Source organism: Oreochromis niloticus, linkage group LG23, assembly GCF_001858045.2.
Source record: "Oreochromis niloticus isolate F11D_XX linkage group LG23, O_niloticus_UMD_NMBU, whole genome shotgun sequence".
In the NCBI taxonomy this organism is placed as follows: Eukaryota; Metazoa; Chordata; class Actinopteri; order Cichliformes; family Cichlidae; genus Oreochromis; species Oreochromis niloticus.
Genome location: NC_031986.2, coordinates 4,511,087 through 4,538,944, shown reverse-complemented (window position 1 = coordinate 4,538,944; position 27,858 = coordinate 4,511,087). Strand labels below are relative to the sequence as shown.

Genomic DNA, 27,858 nt, shown 5'->3' with positions numbered 1-27,858 from the left:
ATGAACCTGGTTGTCTCTCTGTACACACACACACACACAAAACAGGTGTTCTAAGGTTAATGGGCATTCAGTCAGTTAGTATCCATTTCAAACAGCACAGTGGTAACAACAGCAGGCTACGGACAATTATAAATTTTAGATTTTAAATAGGCTGTATACATTTCAATGGGAGCAACAGGACGGCCAAATGTCGCTGATTTTACTACAGAGCAGGACGGATTGAAGGGTAGCAAACATCGTCGGAAAACACGTTTTCAACACTGCAGGTTACCTGGTGTCATGTTTTTCAGCTAAAAAGAAACATGTCTGATTCGGACCTAACTATATAAAGAGTAACTGAAGGTTAAATGCAGCTAATATGTCCTGTTTTAAGCCAGGCCTCACACCTCCGCTCCGCTGCATCTCAGCCACCATCACTGAGAGCAGGGGAGAGGTGAGCTGGAACAAACCATTTTAGGAGGGTTGGGGGATTTCTATACTTTTGTTGTTAAAATGTTACGTCTCAACCCAGTACTGTATGTTTTTTATATTTTTAGTAGTGTGTCACACAAACAGCAAATATTGTAAAAAAAACAAAACAAAAAAAAAAAGTCAAAAAAGTAAGAAATCTGTGGGGGTGCTTTGATTCATTTTGCGGTGCTTCAGCACCCCCAAAATGGGCTAAAATCGCCCCTGGTAGAGAGTAAATAATTCCAGGTCTCCCTTTTTTATCTTCTGTTCTAGAAGAAAGGTTATGTGATACAGTACATATATATATATATATATATATATATATATGTACTGTATCACATAACCTTTCTTCTATTCTATTCAATTATTACTTTTTTATTCAACCACAATGTGATAAATTTCTTAAATGAAAAAAAAATGTTTTTCTCAAATCTACAATAATTAGTTGTGCATTCTTGACATTTTTTTGTGTTGGAAGATTACAGAAATACAGAACTATTCACAACATTTATTGTTGTCAGTTTGTCATTCATTTCCCACCATATGTTACGACTATGTACATTTTAGTTGTATTGAAATATTTAATAGATTTCATATTGAATGTCTCCTTTCATTCACAAGACAGAGACCAAACTGAGAAGTAAAACCCACTCAAGCGCTTTACTTGTTCCTTTACAAATGCTTCATCATATTGCACTGTAAATGAAACATGCTCAGTAGGTGTCCAGATCACAAGTGTGGCAGTCTTGAGTAGAGATGGCACGATACCACTTTTTTATGTCCGATACCGATATCATAAATTTGGATATCTGCCGATACCGATATGAATCCGATATAGTGTTTTTTAATCAATAAAACTGTTTTTTTAATATCTTGCTGCATGTTGTATAAGTTCATACTCAAGTTTAAATAAACAACAACACTAAAGCTATTCTGTTATACCTGTATGTAAAAAATACACTGCACCCAAAATATTTCATAGTTCAGCAACACTGATCAATCTAATAAACTTAAACCTACTCCATCCTCCCTATTCTGGTATTTTAAAGAGTACTTAGCAGAAATATTAAGCAACCTAACTAATAGGGTTGCAAACTCCCAGCAAAAGAAAATAGGGAACCACCCTCCACCTCATGATGCTTAATCGACGTAATCAACTTTAATTTGATGCAGTGTGAAAAAAAATGCACAGAAATAAATTATTTTTCAAGAATAATTAAATAGATTCAACATCTTTCTTCTACAGAATTGCAGACTGCACAGATGGTATCTTCCCAAAGGAAAAAGTACTATAGCTTACTAGGGTATATTAGACTGAACAGTTACTATATACAGTAATGGACTTCTATACATTTTACATCAGATTAAAACTTTGGGTGTAAGATTCAGATAATTATTTATTAAAAGCTAGACATTTTAAATGAGAATAAGAAAGAAAAGTATGTCTCTGTGCCCCCTTTTCCCTGTTAATGCCCTATCGGCCCCCCTGGCTAAACTTTGCTAGATCCGCCCCTGCACAGTTACCAGCCGTCAGCTGCCTAGAAAAGGATCCTGGTCTAGAAAGTAATATTAAATAAATTCTAACAACAGCTTATCAAGCTTAAACGTGCTGCTGTTGTTCAGCCGCTGTTTTCCTCTTTCTGGTGCAAAGTGGGCCAAAAACTAAGAAGAGAGACGGACTCGTGACAGAAAAGCCGATCAGCTGATCATTAAGCAGTTTCACAATTGAAGTAGCAGCAGGAAGAGGAGGGAGAGAGAGAGAAGAGGCAGTCGCTCCATATATCAGTTGTTAAGCTTAACGTGGGAATGCTTTACAAACATTCAGAGATGAACTTACACACTTGCTTTACTTCTCTGGTATAACTTCCTCGGAGATGAAATGCCGGATTGCTAGCGAGGCTACAAATACACACAGCCGCTCTATCACGTGAGCACACTGCTCCGACGTGCTATGGTTATGAGCCGAGTTATGCCGTGTTGCAAGTTTTGTGAGATGCTTTTTTGATATTTAATGGATCGGATTACATTTTTTATTTCTCTCCGATATCCGATCCAGTAATTTACGTCAGTATCGGACCGATACCGATACGTAATATCGGATCGGTCCATCTCTAGTCTTGAGTCCTGTGCAAAACATTGCAAGTTGCACTTGCATGTAATAGCCTCTGCTGCCAGTTTTCTGCAGCTGCAGTTCTCCATCTACCAGTTTGATATCGCTGTATTTCTGGGTAAGCTGCTCCGTGAGTGAAGGATAAGTCGGCACAGGACATTTTATTTCTAGAAGCACATCTGAGTCAATGACCCCGTCAGGACTCGCAGAGAGCCATGGCTCCTGGATGCTGATAACACTACCCATGTGAAGGATGTTCATACCCTGTTCTTTCAGCTGATGACAAGCTCTAACTTCATTGTCTTTACCATAGTTTGTTTCATAATTCCCACGAAAGGAAGGGTACATGTGCTCAGATAAAAATTTGTCATTTTTTTGTGGTGGCACGTACTGCAGCTTTTTTTAGCGGAGCTTGCTGTAAGTCTGATTTTCCTGCAGTTGTGCCACAAATCAGATGCACTTTGCTCTTTTGTTTCTTCTTGTAATTGTTCTGCTTGCTCTTCAGAAACTTGAATGTATGCCTGGTAGAATGCCCTGCATGGATTACAGCTTAGTTTGTAACTGTGTGCTTGGTGTGGCTGAAAAAATTGCTCATCAACTTTACTGTTGCGGTGAGGACCTGCAGATGGCGAGGCATTGTAACACTTTCCAATTAATGTGTTCTTGAGGAGGAAAAATGGCTTCACTGGTGCTTTGCTAACACTGTCAATAAAGTCTTGATGTGTAAGGTGATATGGTGTGTTAGGGAGAAATTGTGTCACTGCAGTCCGGGAGTTCACATCGTACTGCTGCTCTGCCCTGTGATGTCTGAAGTTTATCTGGCTTAGACGTTTAGGTTCAAGGTTCTTTGCTGTCCCTGCATTCCACCTGCGCTGCTCGTCTGTACACGCAAGCCCTGTCTTTCCACTGATCGCAGCATTCTGCACCTGTAACAAACAATAGTTTTTTCTCACTGTCAATACTGAAGATTTAACATAATGAGGAAGTTTACACTAACAAAAGCAGTACACGGTCGGTGTCCTGCATGTTATAGATATGACCCTGGGTCAATACACCTGAATCATATCCAAAACAGATATAAACACTGGCAAAGTCACCCATATTATCCATTTCATATTAATAGTTACTTTCTGATGCAGAAATATACACCCACAGTCTAATTTTTTTCAAAGTAGTGCGTGTGTACAAATATACATATATATAGACAAACATGTATTATACTACTCTGTGTCACTTCTTATAACTATAATTGTTCTTGTCTTGTAAATTTGCCCTTAATGTGCAGTCTTTTAATTTTTTTTATATTTTATCTTCATGTGATTGTACAGCATACAGCCCACACAAAGTTAACGCAGGGTTCGTACGCTTTTTTCAGGGTCAAATTCAAGCACTTTTTAAGCACTTTCAAGGTCCCTTTTTAAGCTTTTCCAGCACACAGTTGCAGCAACTGTGACGTTCACTAGTAGAACTGACACACAAAACAAAACGACTACACCACACACTAACTACACAAGAAAACACACTAACTTGAGACTCCAAACATGATAAACGTCACAAATCTCTCAGGTAAAACTCTCTCTCTCTTTTTCGCTCACTCGCTCTCTCTCTTCCCAACAACCAAATACCACATGTTGCCGTATCATTTTTTGATTGGTCGACATGGTACATTTTTCCACCAATAGGGAAGGAGTGTTTTTTTCTTTTTTCACCCACAAGCAAAGCGTGTTTGCTAGCGCTCTCCATAAAACAACGCCGTTTTTACCGTTTCTTCCCGAAGTAAACGCCACTGTTTTATTCAGAAACACCCCCCCCCCCACAGGACCTATCAACACAATTTAAAAACTGGTATATAGCTTGAAGTCCGCACGTTCGACCCAAGTTGAAATGGAGACTCTGGGTCCGTCGACCCCAGAGGGTTAATCAGAAAGCCTTAAGTTGGCTAGTTATGTATCGGGCTAATGTTTAAAGCTTTGACTTGAGTAAATTAACTCATATTACTGCTAAGTAATGTTAGCTAAGTTCACAGCATATTCCGTAATAGCGCTGCCATACTGCATCACACTCAGTGCATTTCAATCATTTCTCCAGCGAGTTTGATAGCTAGCAAAATAATAACCATAATTTTAAAAAAAATAGCATGTGTAACGTACGCGTACTGGAAAATTATTTACTAGGACTCACCTATCATGCGACTGGAGAACACAAACTCTGCCATTGTTGTTTTCCACCAAACTCATTAAAACAGCAACCTACAGGTATGTTAGCACACTCATCCCCGACTGTCCGAGGGAGGGGCGGGGTCACATATTGAAACAGACGCAAGGCAGCCCAGGCGGGGAAATTTTGCTTTTGCGTCTCATTTTATTTCTCTATCTGATAAGAAAACAATTCAATCAGATAGCTATTTATTGTGAATGAAATACAGTTACATTTTCAAGCACTTTTAAGCACCACATCTGAAATTCAAGCACTTTTCAAACCTTGAAAAGACGACATTAGAATTCAAGCATATTCAAGGATTTCAAGGACCCGTACGAACCCTGTTAACGAGTGGCTTTCACATGTAAACAGTGCTCCACGTAATACTTGGCTAGATGGCAGTAGCGTGACTCCTTAATCACAGCCTTTGACCAGTCCAGTGTTTCTGTTTCAGTGATTTAAACATTGTGATATCCAGAAAAGTGATATACCTTCCACAGAATAGCAGCCGCATGACTACATGATCTCCCTAATCAAGCGATACAGGAACAGCCGACTGTCTCCACTACTCCACTTTCTCTTAGCATTACCCATGCTAAGTGTTTCGCTTGATTAATGCTCTGGCTCGGCTCTACAGCTGCTTTAAGAAAAATAAAGTCGCCTTGTTTGTTGAGCAGTACTTTATCAATTTTGTTGCTGTGCAGGTAATTATACGCCTCGGTGCTCTTGTAATTACGTAATTCCTCGCCATCAACGCCTTCGGAAAATACAAGGTAATTAATAATGTGGATGTAGCTAACATCGGGCCATAGTTTCATGTCATCTATTCGCTCTGTGAGAAGTGACGGGTGAGGCACTGCAACTGAACTGTCCTCGCTGCTTTTTAAAACATCTCTACTGTGTATCCACCTTCAATGTGTTGCCATTTACTCCAGGTAAAAGAAACTGCAGTGAGAAAAATCTTTATCAACAGTGAAGGTATAACCCTGCAACTGTCAACAACAGCGCAAGCGGAAGTAAAAAACCGGCTTTCGCTATGAATCGGGGTAATGGCGCGAACTCAGAAATACTGTGGATACACATGCAGATATACACTCATCCCCCTTCCCCCTCCAAACGCCTTCGACGCTTATTCCCTTCCGATGCTGACGGTGAATCAAGGAGACCAGTGCATAGGCTGCAGGCCCGGATGTACTGTCTACACTGACTGTCTCTCACCCTTTACCCACCCCTGTTGCTTCTCATGTGTTTCTTTTGTGTATTAAGAGTTTTTTCATGTGCTATGTGCAGAGGTGTTTTTGTCTGTTCTCAAACTGATCTCCCTGTTGGAGCTCAGTCTGGGGGGAGTTATTTTTTTCTCCTTATCCTTCCTCATGTGGTGCTTTTTCCATTGTTATACCTCTCTGACCTGTCTTCACCATGTGATGTTTTTGTGTAATGTATGTATGGTTGGAGGGTAAGATGGCGCCCCCCTTGCGTGCAATAGGTCGGCAGCCGTAACATGAAATTTCCCCTTGTGGGACTAATAAAGGTATATCAATCAATCAATCAATCAATCAATCAATCAAGTAGGGAAGCAGATGCCATTTCGGTTGCCAAAGCAATATGTAAGAATATCATCCCGGAACACGGGATTCCGGAGACTATTTATAGTGATGATGGTCCACACTTTGTAAATGAAGTGATTGGATTAATGGCACAGCATCTAGGGATTACACTAAAACATCATTGTTCATATCACTCACAAAGTGCAGGGTTGGTAGAGAGAACTAACGGCACAGTAAAGCTAAGACTTAGGAAGTCAATGGAAGAGACAGGCAGGACATGGTTAGACTGTATAGAACTAGTTAAGATGTACATGAGGATTACTCCAACAGAGAACGGTCTGACTCTTTGAGATTATATATGGTAGAGTATTTAGAGTTTTAGTCTTCTGTAGTGATGATAGAAAAGCAGAAGAGAGAGCACATTAGCAGATTGGATGCTAAAAATGTTTAAAAGTACAGAAGTCATGAGAACAAATGATCTGCCAGATGATTCTGTTTCTCCGCAGGAGCAGAGTCTGAAGTCTGGAAATTGGATGTTGATAAGGCCATGGAGAGGAAGTGCTCCGTTCTTACTGCAGGTTTTCATAGAAAGTATAGAGAATAACACCCTCCCTCCTACTCTTACTCAGGGTCTCATAACACTTATTCCAAAGCCAAACAAAGACTTACTTCTTATTGATAATTGGAGACCCATCTGTCTGCTCAATAATGACTATGAGATTATGGCTTTAGTACTTGCTAACAGAATTAAAGAGTTCTTGGATACAATTATCGATGAGACACAATCAGGCTTTATGAGAAATAGACACATTTCTAATAACATTAGACTGGTTTTGGATCTACTTGATTACTCTGATTTGGTATCTGACAATAGCTTCATTCTCTTCCTGGATTTTTAAAAGGCTTTTGATACAATTGAACATCAATTTATTTTCCACTCTTTGAAAAAACTTTGGCTTTGGATAATTTTTCTGTAAAGCTTCAAAACCTTGTACACGAATGGCAATAGCTCAATTAAAATGATTAAGACTCCACCCCAAGATTTGACCTGTTTTACAAGGAATCACCATAGCTGATAAGGAGCTCATCATCAGCCAGCTAGCTGATGACACCACTCTTCTCGAAGAATGCAAATCAAATCCGTCAAGCCCTTAGTGTTATTAGTGATTTCTCTGCGGCATCTGGTTTATGTCTAAATCTAAAAAATATGAATTACTAGCAATTAAAGGCTGCACTGCAAATGCTATCTGTAACATTTCTGTTAAACAAGAAGTCACATACCCAGGACTGTTAATATCCAAAGACCAAAAGTCAAGATGCTCGTCAAACTTTAACAAAAAAAAAAAGGTACGTTCTAAATGAAACGTCAGACGTCACTAATCACGTGACGCTGACCAAACGAATCATGCCTCGACACAGTGCTTCTGAAGCAGCGTGTTGATCTTTTTGACACACGCACCGGAGCGTCAGCTTCAACCGGACCATCACTACCTCTCACATCTAAAGGTAAGTGCCAAGGTAACTTTGAACTGAGTTCAGTCAATCTTGAGTTTTTCGAAGTTTTCTGACTGAAGTTTTCTGTTGCTGTCTGTGAGAGAAGACCGTTAAAGGCGAGGCTCTCCAGAGTGTAGCAAAACAGGAAACGGCAGCTGTGTGTGTGTAAGTGTGCAAACGAATAGATTAGAAGTGCAAGTGAGCCACGAGTATAGAAAGGTCAAGTTTCGTGAGTTGTTTTTCCACTGATCACGCGCTCAACACTCTACACATACTTGCATCACACGCGCGCTCTCAAGCATCAGTATTGTACAATTCTGGGCGTCACGTGAGTTGCAGGTGTTACCATATAACGGAAATCTCCATTGTTCTGTAGCAGTGGTTCTCAAACGTTTCACAATGAGTTTCACCGAGCGACATCAAAGCGCAGTAGTATAGGCCTATTTAACACCACATACACATACTTGCCAACATTCAAAAGGGCTCTCTCTCTCTCTTTCTCTCTATCCATCTATCTATCGATCGATCGATCGATAGATGTGCAATATCACTGATCACACTGCACCTCACACTGCACCTGCTAGTTAGATGGCATGTATGTGTATGTATATAGATGCAAGCGTGTATGCGGAAATATGTGTGTGTATGTATGTACGGATGCATATATGTATATATACATATATGTATGTATGTATGTGCATGTATGTTTGCAGGTGTATGTATAACTTGTACATATCTTTCTTGTGTAAATGTAAATTTGTCTGCTATTGTGTAAATACTTACGCTATTGTGTACTCCACACACGGAGAGATGCCAAACTGCCTTTCACTGTTCTTGTAACAGTGACAATAAAAAGCTATTCTATTCTATATATATGTATGTATGTGTGTATGTATGTGTGTGTGTATATTGGTGTGTCGGCCCACTGTGCATTTGATTCTAATAACAGGCCTCAGTCTCTCCTGTTATACTGCTAAATTTTGTATCGGTGCTTAAACCTTTTGTGTTTGTTTCCAATAAGTTTCCCACCTCGGGAAGCAAAACTGTGTTCTTTTACTTGTCAGATGAACATACGAGACACTTTGACTCTTCAGTGCAGTGTGGAGCCTAACAAAGATCTGTTTTGTGTCCCAGCTGATCAGCAGGAGGAGAAGAGTCTGACGGAGCAGCAGAGGAACATTTTCAGCTACTTGGACTCAGCTCAGCCACTACAGAGAAAACAATGAGCTCAACACAGAAGGTGACAGACAGAGCAGGGCGATATGACCAGAAATATTTATCACGATATACATTTGAAAATTTGGGATAACTATATAACTGATGATATAATTGACACTAGACAAAATACTTTACAACTCCACAACTTTATTAGTGCAAAAAATCCCATCAATGTATTTTCACTTAAACAAACAGCTGTTTTTTATGTGTATTAAAGTTATATAAAAATTTAACAGTGCAAATGCAAATTCCTTGCTGACAGTTTAACCAAAAGGCATTTCCAGTGAAAATTGGCCGACATTTGCTCCGAGGAATTTGCATTTGCACTGTTAATATTTTTGGTCATATCGCCCTGCTCTACTTTCATGTGTTACTGTTTAGGCTTAAATTGGTTTGATGTTTGGTGCCTTTTTCTTAATGTAAAAAAACCCCCTCAGGTTACAATCAGACATTTTTCTTCACTGAACCTGTTGGGTCTAAACTCAGACCCCGCTGTCTCCAGGACTTATTCCCATGAAAGAAAAACAAGGCAACAGCGATCAATCGATTTACTTGCAAGGGAGGCCTCGTCGGTATCTCAGAAATGCACTTCGAATCTCATTAGCATGATTTTAAATGTATCTAAATCCAAATCTATGTTAATTAGAAGCAGATTAGTCAACAGCCCACAACTGAGTCTTTCCATAGCCAGTGTTAGAACACGTCACCCAGATTAAACTACTCGGCGTTACCATAAATCACCACCTTTCATGGTCTCAGCTAGGGCTGCACAATTAATCGTTAGAAAATCGCGATCTCAATTCATACTTATGTGCGATCTCATTTCCAAATGACAACGATTTTTAAAAAAAAAGAAAAAAAAAAAAAAGATGACGATTGTACCGCATTTTGACCCGGGACATAATCTGCATGAAAACAAGCGCTCACTCTTCCTGCTCAACAAATGACAAGGGCGGAGCCTTATACCACGTGAAACAGAAGCCAGCTGGCAGGGTAAAAACAACGGAGAGCACGGCAGAGATGACGAAGCTGTAAAGGCCAAGAAAGTGACAGGAGAAAATCCGTCCCGGTCAACCACCCAAACATCAATAACGGGAACCGTATACAGCGCTTCCCCATAGCCGTCGAACTCCTGCAGGCACAAAGAAATTACGGAGGCTATCACTTATCACCTAGCTAAAGATATGGCTCCCATCAACACTGTGCAAAACGAGGGATTTAGGAAAATGATCAACACCCTAGACAAACGCTACGCAGTGCCGTCCTGCAACTATTTTTCAAATGTTGCACTACCTGCTCTATACATGCAGTGTCGAGCAACCGTGGAGACGGAATTACAAGCAGTACAACATTTTGCGGCAACGACAAAATGTGAGACATTTATTGTTTTTATGTTCAGTCTCAACTGTTACGAAGTTGATGTGCAGTTAAAAAGTGCAATAAATATTTATATTGGAAAAGAAAATCGTGAGAGAATCGTGATCTCAATTCTAAGCAAAAAAATCGTGATTCTCATTTTATGCAAAATCGTGCAGCCCAAGTCTCAGCACATCGACTGTTTTTAAGAAAATGGGACAAGGCATAGCTATGGCTATGAAATGCTCTTTCTGTATCACTTCTTCAATTATGAAAGATGTCATTAATGCACTAGTAATGTCTCATCTGGAGTACTGTTCAATCATTTGGTCAGCAGCTAATAAGACAGATCTTAACAGACTTCAGTTAGTTCAGAATAAGGCGTCCAGATTAGATGTTCATACTATACTAATTAAAAATGGACCGATCCTCGCCTCACAAAACGCGCTACTTGGCGTAACCCAGCTTTGCTTATCAGAGAAGTATGTGTCACTCGATAGAGCGGCTGTTGTCTGCGAGACCTGTCGGCGAACTGGTGGAGCATTTGGAGTCTCACATGCTTCCAAACCGCAGCGTTTTTAATCTTAATCTCTTCCATACTGAGGCGAAAAGGAAGCGATTTGTCCCGTACTTCAGCTAGAATGGGGGAAAAAAAGACTGGAGTTAGTCTGTGTCCTTAAGTTGCAGCTGCCTCTTCTTCTCTCACGTTTTCTAAGTAGCTGACAGCTGGTAACTGTGCAGGGGCGGGTCTAGCAAAGCTTTGCCAGGGGGCAGGTAGGGCATTAACAAGAAAAGGGAGGCACAAAAAATACTTTTCTTTGTTATTTCATTTAAAGGACTAACTTTTAATAAATAATTATCTGAATCTTACAACCAAAGTGGTCATCTGATTAAATGTATAGAAATCCATTACTGTATATGGTAACTATTAAGTCTAATTTACACCCTGGTAAGCTATAGTCCTTTTTCCTTTGGGAAGTGTTGGGAATAATCAGAAGTGAGATAGCTTAATATACTGATGAAATGAAGAAAGCAGCTTACACTCCTTTGATTTCCAGAGTCAGTGTGTCTCCTCCCCTCATAGCACCCCTGCCCACTTGGCCCCCGTATCAGGCGAAGCATGGAAGGCTGGACAGCCCATGACGGGTAAGATCCCACCTCGAAACCCTGGGACAACCTAAGGCAAGGTGCAGTCACGATTGCTTGAACCTCGGTCCCTAAGTGAGCTTGGACTCACTGGAGGAGACGGGACTACAAGGGTAAAGCCGCTGGGGCAGAGGGGGAAACGTCATTAACAATGACGACCAAATGAAGCGAGATCGATCAACTGTAGACCAGACAACAAACGACGGAGGCCCAGAAAAGTACAATCAAACGATGAGTTTATTGACAACGGAGAACAACCGTCAGCATATGGCTTATTTGCTCTGACAAAAATACACTGAGTTCTGGTTTTATAGCATAGAGGATCACACCCCCACATACACGTCAATACAGGTCAAAAATACATTATGTCCAGTCATTGTTTACAGACAAGGGTACATCTTGTACATCTCTAATAACTATAAACAGACATATAACTTCTCTCTTTGATAACACCTTCCATGCACAATCATAGTCTTAAGCCTTCGGAGTGTCTGACGGCTGGTTATCGCCTCCAGTCATCTGCTACCAAGTAGGTAAAAGGGCAGCCAGTTACAAAAAGGTCAAAGACACTTGGGCCTGCGCTCAGGCCTGTTGCTAGATTTATGTATTGTAAGCATGCATGCAATCAACCTGCTATGTTCTCATCTTCCCTCAACATGTATCACCTGGACACTCTCACCAGTGAAGCTTAAAACCCTCTTGGATAGAACATCAACTCTAAACAAGCACAGTTATGCATTGTGTATAGAATGAACTCAACCTGTGAATAGAATGAATGTGATGACAAACATATTCAATGCAATATGAACCCTGTAAACAATATTACTGATAAAATAATACTGTAGAACATGTTATTAATGCATTTATCATAAGGCAGAGTATATGGCAGCAATAAAAGAATCTCTAAATCCCAACAGAAGGTACCATCTGTGCAGTCTGCAATTCTGTTGAAGAAAGATGTTGAATGTATTTAATTATTGTAGAAACATAATTGATTATTTCTGTGCATTTGATTTACACGTGCATTAAATTAAAGTTGATTATGTCGATTAAGCATCATGAGGTGGAGGGCGGGGGTGGTTCTGGGAGATTTTTGCTGGGAGTTGGCAACTCTATTAGTTAGGTTGTTTAATATTTCTGATAAGTACTCTTTAAAATACCAGAATAGGAAGGATGGTGCAGGTTTAAGTTTATTAGATTGATGTGTGTTGCTGAACTATAAAATATTTGAATAGAATAGAATTCAACTTTATTGTCATTGCACATGTCACAGGTACAGGGCAACGAAATGCAGTTTGCATCCATCCAGAAGTGCTTTAGCCATGATATAGATATATTACAATATATATTAGCAATAATATAGATATGTAAGTATATTACAGAAATGGGTCTATTATGGTATGTTATAATGTACACGGTATGAAGTATGTTATGAATATGCTATAACTATAAGTATGTACAGCCTGTAGTGAGTACAAGCTATGAACAGGATATAAATATGAAAAACTATACAGAATATGAAATAAAAAAAACTATGCAGGAATATGAGATATAAAGCTATACAGAAATGGGAAATATGCAAGTTATAAACAGTTGTAGAAATAAAAATTATCATATTATACAGAATGATTATTTATACAGAATTATACAGTGGTGCAGTTAAGATAAGTGAGATATGTGGATAATTTCTACAGAGGCTGTATAAAGTGCTAGTGGTTGTGAGTGGTGGTTCAGTCCATGTTATTATTGTGTGTTTGAGGGTACAGTTGTCCATTGTGTGTGTGTGTGTGTGTAGGTGGTTGTGGGTGTGTGTGTGTTCAGTCCATGAGTTTAACGTGGGTCAGATGTCAGGAGGCAGAGTTCAGGAGTCTGACAGCTGTGGGGAAAAAGCTGTTCCGGTACCTGGTGGTCTTAGTCCGGAGGCTCCTGTAGCGCCTCCCAGAGGGCAGGAGGGTGAAGAGTCCATGTGATGGGTGACTGGGGTCTTTGATGATTTTCCCAGCCCTTTTCAGACACCGCTTCCTGTAGATGTCCTTTATGGCAGAAAGTGGTGCTCCGGCGATGATCGGAATCGGTATTGGACATTAAAAAGTGTCATCGTGCCATCTCTAATACTAATATCGATAAAATGCATTATCAACTTTCTTGGCTTCCTGTACAGGCTCAAATATTCTATGGCTTACTTGTAGTTATAAAGAACGCAATTCTGTTAAACACACCACATTTATTTCTGCTCAGCTGCAGTATCCAGATGAAATGCATAATGATATTACACGATTTTCAACAAACTGCAATTTAGTAAATGCTCGAGTTAAAAGTAACATTTTGTAAAACTGTTATATTTAGAGCAACTTTCAAGTGGAATAAATTGCCTTATAAAATTAGAGAATTAGCAACTATTCAAAACTTCAATGAACACTTAAAAGCCGATTTACAGAGCTTTTAGTTGTTGTAATATTGTAAGAGATGAATTGTTTTTGATATTTGTGTAATGTGCCTCAATGTTATTGATATTGTTATTATTGTTATTATTGATTGCTTATATTTTAATTGTGAAACCTCACTGTGGATGTAAGAGCCAAATTATGTGGATATCTTGAATCCACTTTATTGTATAATATTTTATGTGATTGTATTTGACGGAAGACGAGCAACATCTGTTGTGGAAGCTAATGGGGTTCCTTTTGAATAAACAAACAAACAAACATAGGATTTATTATCACTGAATAGTTATGGCTAAATACACAATCGGGGGGATGGGCATGATTTTAGTGTTTGAACAGTCATGAATTATTTTTAACACCAGGTTGGATGTAATGTGTCAGAACTACCAGCAGGTGGGGACAAGAGACCTTTAAGGTGTTTGGTGCCACACTCCACCTTCAGGTTTAAAACTAGTGTTAATGGAGGGAGTTTGAAGGTTCAGTTTGTTCCACGACTGCATTTCACTCACTGCCTCTGTTTGTATCTCTGTCACTGCAGGACCAACATGGAGCGAGAAGTCAGCGCTCTCAGGAGGCCGACAAACCTCACAGAAGAAAGAGAGAGAAAACATACACCTGTGACGAGTGTGGGAAGGATTTTACTGTGAAGGCTAATCTAAAACATCATCAGGTCATCCACACTGGAGAGAGACCGTTCAGCTGTGACTTGTGTGGAAAGTCTTTTTCCTGGAAGGAGTCCCTAAAACAACACCAACTCATCCACAGTGGAGTTAAAGCGTACAGCTGTGACGAGTGTGGCAGAGCTTTTACTCAAAGTGGCCAATTACAGAGTCATCTAGTTACCCACTCTGGAATTAAGGCATACAGCTGTGACGAGTGTGGAAAGTCTTTTTCCAGGAAGGGTTCCCTAAAACAACACCAACTCATCCACAATGGAGTTAAAGCGTACAGCTGTGATCAGTGTGGCAGAGCTTTTACTCAAAGTAGCTACTTACAGAGTCATCTAGTTACCCACTCTGGAATTAAGGCATACAGCTGTGACATCTGTGGAAAAACTTTCAGCCGGAGAGGGCACCGAAATACACACCTACGCATTCACACCAGACATGATGTGTACTGCTGTGAACAGTGTGGCAAATACTTTATAACAGACAAACAGTTACAACAACACATGTTTACCCACACTGAGGAGAGACCTTATAAATGTGACCTGTGTGAGAAGACTTTTAAATCTCCACGATACCTGAGGCGACACCAACAGAGCCACACCAGAAAGAGACTCTACAAGCGCAGTTACTGTGAGGTATGTATTTATATTGTTATCTTGTCATTTTAGCCTGACTGTTTGGAACAACTCTGCTCATTAAACTGTGTTAGCATGTTAGCAATTCTACTGCATGGAAAAGCAGCTCTGAGTGATTATTCAGATTTTCATGTCAGTTATGATTTTAGTATTACTGTAGTATTATGGTGGTAGTATTGTAGTTATTGCAGCCCAGTAAACTGAGTGTGTTAACTGAAACAGTAAAATGTAATTGGACGTCTGCAGAGATGCTCTTTATTTCAGGCGACATTCAGGATAAAAGTGTTGAAGGACTGACTTACACTGTCTTTGTGTCTTTGTTTAGAAGCAGAGCGACACAGATGGATCCTGTTCTCAACCCTGTCATCACCGTGGTGGTGGGAAAGACTTTCATTGTGACCTCTGTGGAAAAACTTTCAGTCGACAAGACACCCTAAGAGAACATCAACGTAGACACACTGGAGACAAACTGAAATACTGCAAAGAATGTGGGAGAAGCTTCATCACATCAACTGAGTTAAAACGACATGAACTGATTCACAGTGGGGTTAAAAAGCACCTCTGTGATCAGTGTGGCTCATCCTTCACCACTGCAGGTGAGCTTAAAACACACAAACGAGTCCACACAGGAGAGAAACCATACAAGTGCAGACACTGTGACAAAAGTTTCTCACAATCAGGTCATCGTAACAGGCATGAACGTACACACATGGAAGGAAACTACAGCTGTGACCAGTGTGACAAGAGCTTCAGGAGTCTCAGATCATACTCCGAACACAAACGATCCCACGTTACTAATAAACTGTTTCACTGTTACCAATGTGCCAAAACATTCACCTCATTGTCTGCTCTGTGCAAACATCAGCGTGATCACTCAGGGCTGAAATCACTCCCATCACTGGATCACAGTGAATCTGAAGAGACAGAAAGATCCTCTGGTTTCAGTGTCAGACTCAAAAAGCTTGAGATCAGGCTCCACAGAGTTCAGATAGAATCATTTAAACTTGTATTGAACTGAACTGGTTGCTGGGCTGAACTTCTACATAATACAGATTTACATGGGATCTTATTTTCTGTCGTTTTACTGAGTCAGTTTTGTCCTTTTTTCTCTGTCCTGGTTTTGCTCGTCTGTAAATAATTGAAACTCAGTCAAATAGTTCATTGTTCTCCAGCAAAACGTTTTGGAAACTCATGTTTAACCTTTAAAACTCTGACATGTTTTAGCACACAAGGCTTCATCGGGGAGTTCACTCATGATTGGACCATGAGAATAAAGGTTTTTAGTTCTTTCAAAGAGAGTCTTGGAGCTGTTTGATGTTTTTGTTTTTTCTGAAACCACCTGAAAGAAAAACTATTTTTCTTGCTTTATGTAGTGTGGAAGTTTTTAATGTTTCTTTCATCTGTGATGTTCTTGAATGTGTTGACATGAATAAACTGTCCTTTTAGCTTTAGCTCCTAATTTATTCATTATTTATGGATGTAGCACAGCAGCAGTTTCTTGATTAACACATGGAGGGCTCGGGATCTGATGGTAAATAATGTTTTGTGTCCTTGTACACATTATACAGCTCAGCTGTTCCACAGATGTCAGGTTTACACAGTGGGATGGTTTGTAAGAACGCAGCTCTCCTGTGGATAAATCCTTACTCTTAGCCTCAGGACCTCACACAGTCCCAGCAGGTTCGGTCTGAAGATTTATACCCTTTTCATTTCTATATGATTCTTCTTGCATCTAAACAAAGATGATTATGATGATGATGAGTCATTTATGAAAAAAAAAGCAAAAAACAATATTGTTGTATGAGGATTTTTATGGCAGATTTTGTGCATCAACATTTTTGTACATGAAAATGTTGAAAGGATGCAAAGGAGGAGGAGGGCACAAGAGCTCAGCACGTGATACTGACTGGAAGCAACACAGCTGCTGTTGACAAAGCAGCAGAGTCAGATATGAATGTGTATTGAATTCATCGTGTAAATATACCAGATTTATCCACATACGCTAGTTTTCACCCTTTTTTTTTACTTTCAGTAAGTTTACTTTTAGTTTACTTTTACTTTCTTAAGACGCAGGAGAATCTGATTCATCATGATTGAGCATTTCATTAAAGTAATGTTTAAAAGACATTTCTCGTTTGTTCTTCCAGCTGCAGCCTCGCTGGTGTTTAACTGTCTGACAGTAAAGAAGATAAAAGATACGTGCAAACACAAACACATGAAAAGTATTTGCAGAAAAGCTTAAAGCTCTTGTTTGTGTGTTTTTTTTTCGTTCCAGTCATCGCCAACATGGCGAAGATGTGAAGCTGCCTTTCTGCTACAGTATCTCCTTACATACATTTGCTCATATCTTGAGACTTCTTATAGAGAGTCTTTCTTTGACCATGTCTCACTGTGTTTTATTCTTGACGTTACATTTGAGTCTTGCATGACTTTATTTTAATAATGTTAAAATGGATGGATGGCTAGACAGACCCCCTGAATTTATCATCTGAAATCTTTTTATTCCTTTATTCCACTGCTTTCAGGCATTTCTGTGCATCCAAATTTATATATAGATATCGAAACACTCATATCTGTACAATTTGTTAATATCTTCATAATCTCCAATAATGTTACACCCCAGTGCTTTCATTTGAACCCCAAGTGTCATTGTCTTTTAAAAAGCACAGAGTATAATGCATCTATTTTGCAAAAATAAATAATTACAAGTGTTTCAAGACTTTCAAAAAGGTACCCTGTTTTTCCCTTCCTCGTATCGTACAAACAGAGATAATATAATTATCTGAGGAACAATTGTCAATAAGCAGAGAAGTTATTAAAATATTAATGCAAGACATGGAAGCAGCTGGTGTTGTTCCCAAATTAGGAACAATATTTTAAAATTACTTCACAATTCTTCTTGCACGTCAGATTGTTGCAAACTATCAGAATATAAAGAAAGTCAGAAAATGGACAACCTCAGCTTATAAAACTGCTATTTTTTAACCACAAACCACTGGATCAATGTCAAAGGTTTTGCACTTGATTTTTATTTAATCATAAAACACTGCAGAGATGCAAAGAAATAATCATTATAACAGTGTGCAAATACTATGTGTCCAAGCTATAGACGTCTCTGAAGCGACACCTTAAGAAACTCCTGCATAGCTGCGGGGTGCACAGTCCACATTTCACAGTGACAGCACAAAGACCCACACAGCTGGATTTGGATATTTAACATTCTTTCAGTAAAAATTAAACCCTGCATGAGTCCATGAATATCTGCCATTAATCATATGAAAGCCTCTGCTGTAGCACCCTGTCATCCATTCATCCAAGAGACGAAACCAAGATACTGCCTCTATTAGATAATTATTAGATAATCATTGTTGAAAAATAATCTTTAACATCTGAGTAATTTCAGATTTTACACGGTCAGGTGTATCAGAGTTTGACTCAGAAAAATAAACTTTAACAGAAAACTTTTTTTTAATAAATTTCAAACGAGCCATCATGATAAAGGGAATGTGTGCAGTTTTGGTGCTCCATAAGTGTTAAACAGCGTGGCTGACTCTTTGTATCTACTATTGCCTCCACAGTCTGAGTCCACACAGGTAATGAGCCATTATGACCAATTATGGAGTCCACTGCCAGCTCGCGCTTTTTTGAGGTTATGTCAAAAGGTTTCTTGGAAATAAACACGGACTATTTGTTTAGGCAGTCTGTGTCAGTGGGCTCAGTCAGTGGTCACGTTGTCTTATTACAATGAACACATGCAGTGTAGTTTATTTTGAGTTAATCCAGCCTTCTACCTGCAAGAAATCTTTAGTGCAGTATGTAATCTGCTTCTGAAAATAGCTCCCAGCAAGAAGAATTTCTTCTTTCAGCTCTAATCTGTGAAAAAAGACGAAAAAAAAACTTGGTTGGTCTGTTCATTGTCACCGCTCTGATGTCAGGTGTACATGATTGGAGGATTTGGGGTTGGGTTCTCTGCTCATTCATCACTGCAGATTTTAGTTAGATTTGTTTGTCCGTGGGAACTGTGGGAACCTTAAATTACATTTTGGATGTAAACAAAAAGAAGAGCGTGAAGGGGTGTGAAGAAAAACAGATTTTAAACTTTGTTTTTTTAACTGGACTCTGGTGCCATCCTGTGGCTGCTATGAAACAAAAGTGAAGTAATGGAAATAAAAATGTTCTCAGTTTTCCTTGTTTGCCAAACTTCTCTCTAAAAACCAAGTCTGGTCCCTGTGTTTTTATTACAGTCTCTACAGTGTGAGATAATAAAAGGAGGATGTTGAAGGCAGCACCGCTCCACCTGCACTATACACACTATACAATTTTTTCATTACAGATGAGTTTTGTTTTGTGTTTGTTTGGTTTTTTTTATTTCTTTTGTGTGTGTGTGTGGGGGGGGGGGGGGTTAATTCCCACCTATGCTTCTATTTTCTATATTAAAAAAACAACAGGAGTTGTGCAGGTTTACTGTGATGAAAACTCCAGACTCACAGTGAAACATCATGCTGTGTAACACTATACACCAGTGTAAAGTTCAGGAAAGTTTCTTCATGGTTCAGAGGCTGCTCGGCAGAGGATGATTTAAAGATGTGTGTGAAATGGGCTGTTATGATTGGTCAGAAAATGTGATGACGGTTGCCTTTTTATAAAGAGTAGCCTTTCCTTTTTGCCAGCGGTCGTGGCTGCTAAAGAGCGTTTCCCTGAGCCTTAAAACTGCAAATCCGGCACTGCGCTGTCACGCTGATGGCCCGGGAGACACTGTTGGTGAGTCGGAAACTATTGCCTGGATGCCGAAACTCCCAGTAGCCAGGAGAATGCCAGGAGGGGTTTGTTCATATGAAATAGAAAACAAATACAAAGCATTAAACCATGTTAAAAACACAACAGCCTTTATAAATGCAGTTTGGACCACTTTGCAGTTATTTATTTGTAAAAAATGTTTGGAATCATGTATGATTTTCGTTCCACTTCTCACATGTACACCACTTTGTGTTGGTCTTTCACGTGGAATTCCAATAAAATTGATTCATGTTTGTGGCTGTAATGTGACAAAATGTGAGAAAGGTCAAGGGGGCCGAATACTTTTGCAAACCACTGTAAAATAGAACAAAATACAAAGCATTAAAAAATGTTAAAAACACAACAGTCTTTATAAATGTAGTTTGGACCCAGAAGCAAGTTTCATCAGGTCATCACTTAAAGACTGGATATCCCACCTGCTGTGGAGTTTTAATGCAGTACAGGTGTTATTATTAAACTCCTGTCACATTCTGACCGTTAAAATGAATAACATTCATGTAAGAAATAAAATTGTTTCAAGTAAACTGTATATGGTGTTAAATAGGCCTAAACTACTGTACTTTAACGTCGGCAATAAGGGCGGTACTTCAAGAGCCATATATTTTATGAGCTGGTACTCATTGTGATATATAGAGGACAGCAGGAGCAGAACAGACACACAGCAACAACCAACAACAACCCTGCAAGTGGACCTATTTTGGGGGGACTTGTGTATCATGTAAAGCACTGTGCAATGCTCTATGTGACAAATATTAAAAAATAAATTTCATTCAATCATTCAACAAATATTTTGTTCTCTATGAATGCCCAGCAGCCCTGAAACCCTCTGAACTCTAATGTTCACAACCCAATAAATCGATAGACTTTGAGGAGCATGAATTAGACTGGATAAGAATTTTTATGGAACTTCTTTTATCCTGGACCTGGAAGAACCCTTGACCCCAAGCAAGCTCATGCCATCCCCCTGTACCCAGCTCCACTTGTTTGTGAAACAAAGCTGTGTCCCATTGGTTCTCCTGTTTGGTCTACCTCAGTAATTTGGACACCCTCAACAAAACGAACAGTAAGTATGGAAAATTCAAGTCCATGTCAAGTTCTTGTCAACGGGAAGAGAAAAAGTGTCTCATCAGTTTGATACCTGCTACGTGAAGGTGTTAGAGAAGATTTGCATCAATAAGATTTCTTTTTCTGGTCTATTATGTTTACTTGTGAGTTTAGACTATTCAGACATCTATGAGGGCTGTGATAAGAGAAGGAGAAGGTTTTAGAGATGTTAAAAGTTTGCCTATACTTTCACATTTTAAAACACTCTAAACACAGTTACTCCTGCTACAGAACCTGCTGCCTTCTGGTGGTGTCTAATAATCTTAGGCCCCCTCCTCGATTCAGTGATGGTCTTTCCCTTTTCACGTAAATGGCCTCCTTGACTCCGCCCTCAAACCAGCGTTCCTCCCTGTCCAGGATGTGTACATCCTCATCATTGAAAGAGTGTCCACTGGCTTGTAGGTGTGAATAAACTGCAGAGTCCTGGCCTGATGAGGTTGCTCTTCTGTGTTGTGCCATCCGCTTCGCCAGAGGTTGTTTGGTTTCCCCGATGTATAAATCCTGGCAATCCTCCCGGCACTTAACAGCGTACACTATGTTACTCTGTTTGTGTCGGGGGACCCGATCCTTAGGGTGGACCACTTTTTGGTGCAGCATGTTTTGGGGTTTAAAAGCCACAGAGACCCGGTGTTTAGAAAAAATGCGTCTCAACTGCTCCGATACTCCTGACACATATGGGATCACTACAGGTTTTCGCTTGGGCAGCAGTTGTCCTTCTCTCCTGGATCGGCTGGAGCTTTCTTTAGGTGCCTTTCCCGCTTTGACAAAAGTCCAGCTGGGATAACCACATTTACTCAGGGCCTTCTTGATGTGCTGTTCTTCTGCCTCCCTGGCCGCTGTGTCAGTGGGGATGGTGTTCGCTCTGTGTTGTAGCGTCCTGATGACACCCAGTTTGTGCTCCAGTGGATGATGAGAGTCAAACCTTAGATACTGATCCGTATGTGTAGGTTTACGGTACACGTCAGCTTTTAGATGTCCCCCATTACTGATGGAAATCTCACAGTCTAAGAAGGCTAACCTGCCACTTTTCATATCCTCCCTGCTGAATTTGATGTTTCTCCTTATCGTTCCTCATGTGGTGCATTTTCCATTGTTATACCTCTCTGACCTGTCTTCACCATGTGTTTTTTTTTGTAATTCAATTCATTTCAATTTTATTTATATAGCGCCAAATCACAACAAAAGTCGCTTTATATTGTACAGTAGATTGCACAATAATAAATACAGAGAAAAACCCAACAATCATATGACATATATATGTGTGTATATGTGTGTGTGTATACATACATATATAATCAGTATTATTATTATTTTTTATGTAGGGAGTAAAAGTAAAAAAATTCCTAAGGTTACAATCAGACTATGACATTTTCCTTCACTGAAACAAGCTAGTAACTGTTACATTGGATTTATTATCATTTAATAAATTAGAAAATTATAAAAATATATAATATATAAAACAGTGTGGACCTTACTACTCTGACTGTGTTAGCATGCTAGCATTACTATTAGTTTACAGCAGGAGGGATGGGCAGGATTTTAGAGTGTTTGAACAGTCATGAATTATTTTTAGCACCAGGTTGGATGTAATGTGTTAGAACTACCAGCAGGTGGGGATAAGAGACCTTTAAGGTGTTTGGTGCCACACTCCACCTTCAGGTTTAAAACTAGTGTTAATGGAGGGAGTTTGAAGGTTGAGTTTGTTCCACGACTGCATTTCACTCACTGCCTCTGTTTGTATCTCTGTCACTGCAGGACCAACATGGAGCGAGAAGTCAGCGCTCTCAGGAGGCCGACAAACCTCACAGAAGAAAGAGAGAGAAAACATACACCTGTGACAAGTGTGGGAAGGGTTTTACTGGGAAGGCTAAACTAAAACGTCATCAGGTCATCCACACTGGAGAGAGACCGTTCAGCTGTGACTTGTGTGGAAAGACTTTTTCCTGGAAGGATGCTCTAAAAAAACACCAACTCATCCACAGTGGAGTTAAAGCGTACAGCTGTGATCAGTGTGGCAGAGCTTTTACTCACAGTAGCCACTTACAGAGTCATCTAGTTACCCACTCTGGAATTAAGGCATACAGCTGTGACATCTGTGGAAAAACTTTCAGCCAAATAAGGCACCGAAATACACACCTACGCATTCACACCAGACATGATGTGTACTGCTGTGAACAGTGTGGCAAAGAGTTTACAACAAACACGCAGTTACAACAACACATGTTTACCCACACCGAGGGACGACCTTATAAATGTGACCTGTGTGAGAAGACTTTTAAAGCTCCACATAACCTGAGAGGACACCAACAGATCCACACCAGAAAGAGACTCTACAAGTGCAGTTACTGTGAGGTATGTATTTATATTTTTATCTTGTCATTTTAGCCTGACTGTTTGGAACAACTCTGCTCATTAAACTGTGTTAGCATGTTAGCAATTCTACTGCATGGAAAAGCAGCTCTGAGTGATTATTCAGATTTTCATGTCAGTTATGATTTTTGTTTACGCAATAAAAGTGCTGAAAATTGATATGATGTTGTTACTTAACCCTTTAAAGCCAGTTGGAGCGGGCACGCTCCATTTTGCGTAACTATTTTTAAATCCCGGTAGCACTACAACCTCTTAAGCTAGCGCAATAATTTTTTTTGCATATGAAACTGGAGGAGTTATACTTACATCTTATGCCATCAGCTTGTCCTAGGTCACAGTTTCCTTCCACATATATCTTTGCAAAAACTTCTTAAAAAGCACTTGCAGGAACAAAAACGTAATATTCCAGAAACATGCTTTGCCGATCCGTTTAGCTGTTTGTAACACTTCCTATGTCCATCAGCGTCCATCAACTATGAAAACACTTAAAATAAATTTCCTGTGGTGGGAAACTAGTTTGTGCAACTTTTTTGTATTTATAGTTTTGAGGGATAAGCCTCTTAAATTTCTCTAACTAGAAATATATTTTAAAAAACAAAAAAGATTTTCAATTTTTTGTGTAGTTTATTGCACTTTTTTGCAATTTATGTAATAACTATGCAGTAATATTATTATAATTTGGGCTATAATGGTTGTATATCAACTTGAAATGCTCCCAAAAATGGCACTACAACATGTAAAAATATAATATAAGCTCTCGCGGACTAGGTTCTATGGTAGGTCTTAAAGGGTTAATGTTGAGGCAGTTTCCTGGTATATCATCGTATTATTATTTCTGCATAAATGGCCTTTTGTATACAGCGGCTCATTCTTCTGTCAGGAGTTCAGAAAATAAAACACGAAAATAAGTACAAAACCAAACCATTCAGTAATCTTCTCTTATGGTTAACAAAGTTGTATCATTACGTAATGGTATTGTAGAATTGTAGCTGTAGTATCATTGCTTATTTATAGCTTTAGTGCTTGTAGACAATAGTATTCCTGCTGTGTAACATTAGTAGTTTACCACTGTGTTGCTACCCTGCAAATATGACCAAAGTAGTTCTTTAATGTAACTCAGATATTACTGTAACATTAAATAAGTATTACTGTAGTATTATGGTGGTAGTATTGTAGTTATTGCAGCCTAGTAAACTGAGTGTGTTAACTGAAACAGTAAAATGTAATTGGACGTCTGCAGAGATGCTCTTTATTTCAGGCGATGTTCAGGATAAAATGTTGAAGGACTGACTTACACTGTCTTTGTGTCTTTGTTTAGAAGCAGAGCGACACAGATGGATCCAGTTCTCAACCCTGTCATCACTGTGGAGGTGGGAAAGACTTTCGTTGTGACCTCTGTGGAAAAACTTTCAGTCGAAAAGACACCCTAAAATTACATCAACATAGACACACTGGAGACAAACTGAAATACTGCAAAGAATGTGGGAGAAGCTTCACCACATCAAGTGACTTAAAACAACATGAACTGATTCACAGTGGGGTTAAAAAGCACCTCTGTGATCAGTGTGGGTCATCCTTCAACACTGCAGGTCAGCTTAAATCATACAAACGAGTCCACACAGGAGAGAAACTATACAAGTGCAGACACTGTGACAAAAGCTTCTCACATTCAGATAGTCATAACAATCATGAACGTACACACATGGAAGGAAACTACAGCTGTGACCAGTGTGACAAGAGCTTCAGGAATCTCAGTTCATACTCCGAACACAAACGATCCCACGTTACTAATAAACTGTTTCACTGTTACCAATGTGCCAAAACATTCACCTCATTGTCTGCTCTGTGCAAACATCAGCGTGATCACTCAGGGCTGAAATCACTCCCATCACTGGATCACAGTGAATCTGAAGAGACAGAAAGATCCTCTGGTTTCAGGGTCAGACTTAAAACCCTTGAGATCAGGCTCCACAGAGTTCAGATGTAAAAATGTGATGAGGCAGCTGTGAATGAACATGTTCCTCTAGTGTACTGAGAAAAATTAAACAGGTGATGAGTAAGATAAACATGGTAAATTGTGTTATAGAGAGGGACGCACCTAACTGCTACGCAGGTGCGCATGTGCGACAACAATTACAAATACGTAGCGACACTTATGTTACCAAGCGCCTTTGCGTACTTGATCATCTCATTCAACCTGACACGTGTTTCTGCAGCTGCTTTGGTGTTTCGCCACCACCTAAGAAACACCAACCGGAGCCAGAGCTGAAGAAAAGACTTTTTTTGAAAAAGTGGCTTTGGGGATGCTTTCCGATGGATCTGTGGACATCACAAAGGTCGAGCAGGAAATCATTTACATTGTGTCTGTGTCCAGCAACGGAGAGTTTACCTCTGACTCTCTTGGACTGATTGAACTGGGTGCTGACCGCACCGCGTAGGGATGGACTTGTGAGACTTCTTGAGGACACAGGCTTGGATAAATGGACAACAAAGTTGGTCGCTGCATGCACAAACGAAGCTGCTATCAACGTGGGTATGTTCAATCGTGTTGTGCCAAAACTTCGGCAACTTGCTACAGTTGGAGACTCCCTTGTGCACATTCTGTGCACAGCACACACACTGGAGAATTGCTTAAAATCACTTCATCGCAAGGTTTCTAACTGTGAGACATTTAATCGCTGTGTGGTCAAGCTGCTGCAGTTTTACTTGCAAAAAAAAGTGGATCAAAAGAAAAGAATGCTACACTGATGAAGCTGTGTGAAGAAAATGGGATCGCCTTTGTAAAACTGGGGAAGTTTCATAATACCAGGTGGTCTTCATGGAGGCATGAAGACCACCTGCCAGCTATTATAATGTAACTGGCTACAAGTGATAACAGTGACTTGTAGCATATCTGCAATAGAGTGTTTTCAATGCGTACTAAAAACCGTCTCCTGGGACTCACCTGAGTAGCTCACTAAAAAGTTATGTGCACCCCTGGTTAGAGTCTGACAGCTGCTGGTAAGAATGACCTGCAGTAACGCTCCTTCCTACACTGTGGGTGTAAAAGTCTACTGCTGAACGAGCTGCTCAGTGCTTGTACCGTCTCATGCAGAGGTGGGAGGTGTTGTTCATGATGGATGTGAGCTTAGACCAGCGGTCCATCATTTGTTTCGTACCAGGTCGCGAGAGTTGAGGCTTTAGTATGAAATGTATGGTTTTCAGGGTTTTTATCATCAACTTGGTTCCCCTTGAGACTTCTCCCGTGTGTTATGAATAAATTTTTTAATATTTACATGTTACCATAGCGACCAGAGAGCATTAAGGGGCAGAGAGGAGGATGTTACTCTCAATGTTGTTGGCGCATCTCAGGAGGAGGCTGCTAATAAAGTTAGTGAATTCAGGTTTATTAATATGTTTACAAAATACCTCAGTTTTTGTCTTGGTCATATCATTTAATTCTGTTGTATTTATCTGCGACACCTTAAAGGCCGGGATTAAATGAAGGGATTACTTTTTAGATACTGACTCATGTTTAATGCAACATCACAAAGTTATTGCTTGTCATGAAGTGAAAACCAGCTCTCCCTCCAGGACTATTTGACAAAAAAAAGACTTTTTACTCCTAGAAGAAGGTGAAAACAAATCCAGTACATTTCAGACCTCTCTGGAAACTGTGGATTTGAGAATATTTACCATTGCTACAAGAATGACAGAAATGGATAGAAAGCAAAAGTTGTTTTGTGCCTGGAGATGTTGTCATGGTTAGATCCCAATGTAAAAACCTCGAGGGTCTTGGGTATTCTGAAAAAATTATAACAACCTTTGCAGATAAGAAAGGTCTGGTACGTGTAGTTCATCTTCACACAAAAACAAACGTGATTGAAAAACCTGTAACAAAAATTACTTTTGTTATGTGAAGCTACAAACTGATGAACTAGATTACTGGTAGAATGATGTATGAATGAAACATGGTTTGCCCTCTTATGCATATTGTATTAATGTATCATGACTTATTATGGCTCCTTTAAGTTAAAAACCACTCCTGCATGTTTTAGTAATAAAATCTTTCATCAGCTTCATAAATTGTAACACTGCTCATTTTAACTGTTTTTCATTTAGTGCAACAACAGCTGGATATTAAACTCATAATCAGCATAAGCAGCTGTTTGTTTTCATTAGTGTGTTTTCACTATGACAAAACACAACATAAAAAACTTAATATAACCATGAGATGTGATTTGAGGAGTATTTTGTATATTGTGTAAGAAAAGCTGCACTGTACCGTAAAAGCTGAGCATCAAAGTCAGTGTCCAGCCAGAGACGTCTACCTCAGATAAA

General features: G+C 39.6%; 1 protein-coding gene and 2 long non-coding RNA genes across 3 annotated transcripts; 2 read left to right on the top strand and 1 right to left on the bottom strand.

Annotated features, from left to right (window-relative positions):
- Positions 1 to 3,274: 3,274 nt before the first annotated feature.
- LOC112843753 (uncharacterized) lies at positions 3,275 to 5,846 on the bottom strand. The gene is made up of 2 exons (XR_003216239.1): positions 5,251 to 5,846; positions 3,275 to 3,486 (listed from the first exon to the last, which is right to left on the bottom strand). It is a non-coding gene; the product is annotated as an uncharacterized LOC112843753 (long non-coding RNA).
- A 765-nt stretch (positions 5,847 to 6,611) lies between these two features.
- Positions 6,612 to 25,807, top strand: LOC112843845 (zinc finger protein 431-like). Its single transcript, XM_025903030.1, has 6 exons — positions 6,612 to 6,642; positions 6,813 to 6,897; positions 7,740 to 7,812; positions 22,924 to 23,520; positions 24,857 to 25,150; positions 25,625 to 25,807. The coding sequence occupies exons 1-6, from the start codon at positions 6,612 to 6,614 to the stop codon at positions 25,805 to 25,807; spliced, it is 1,263 nt and encodes a 420-aa protein (XP_025758815.1).
- LOC112843748 (uncharacterized) lies at positions 15,077 to 16,011 on the top strand. The gene is made up of 2 exons (XR_003216234.1): positions 15,077 to 15,267; positions 15,593 to 16,011. It is a non-coding gene; the product is annotated as an uncharacterized LOC112843748 (long non-coding RNA).
- Positions 25,808 to 27,858: the final 2,051 nt, after the last annotated feature.

Coding starts and splice junctions, on each gene's coding strand:
- LOC112843845 (XM_025903030.1), top strand. CDS start 6,612: ATGTACATGAGGATTACTCCAACAGAGAACG. Junction 23,521..24,856: donor ACAAGTGCAGTTACTGTGAG/GTATGTATTTAT, acceptor GTCTTTGTTTAG/AAGCAGAGCGACACAGATGG. Junction 25,151..25,624: donor AGCTTAAATCATACAAACGA/GTCCACACAGGA, acceptor ATTGTGTTATAG/AGAGGGACGCACCTAACTGC.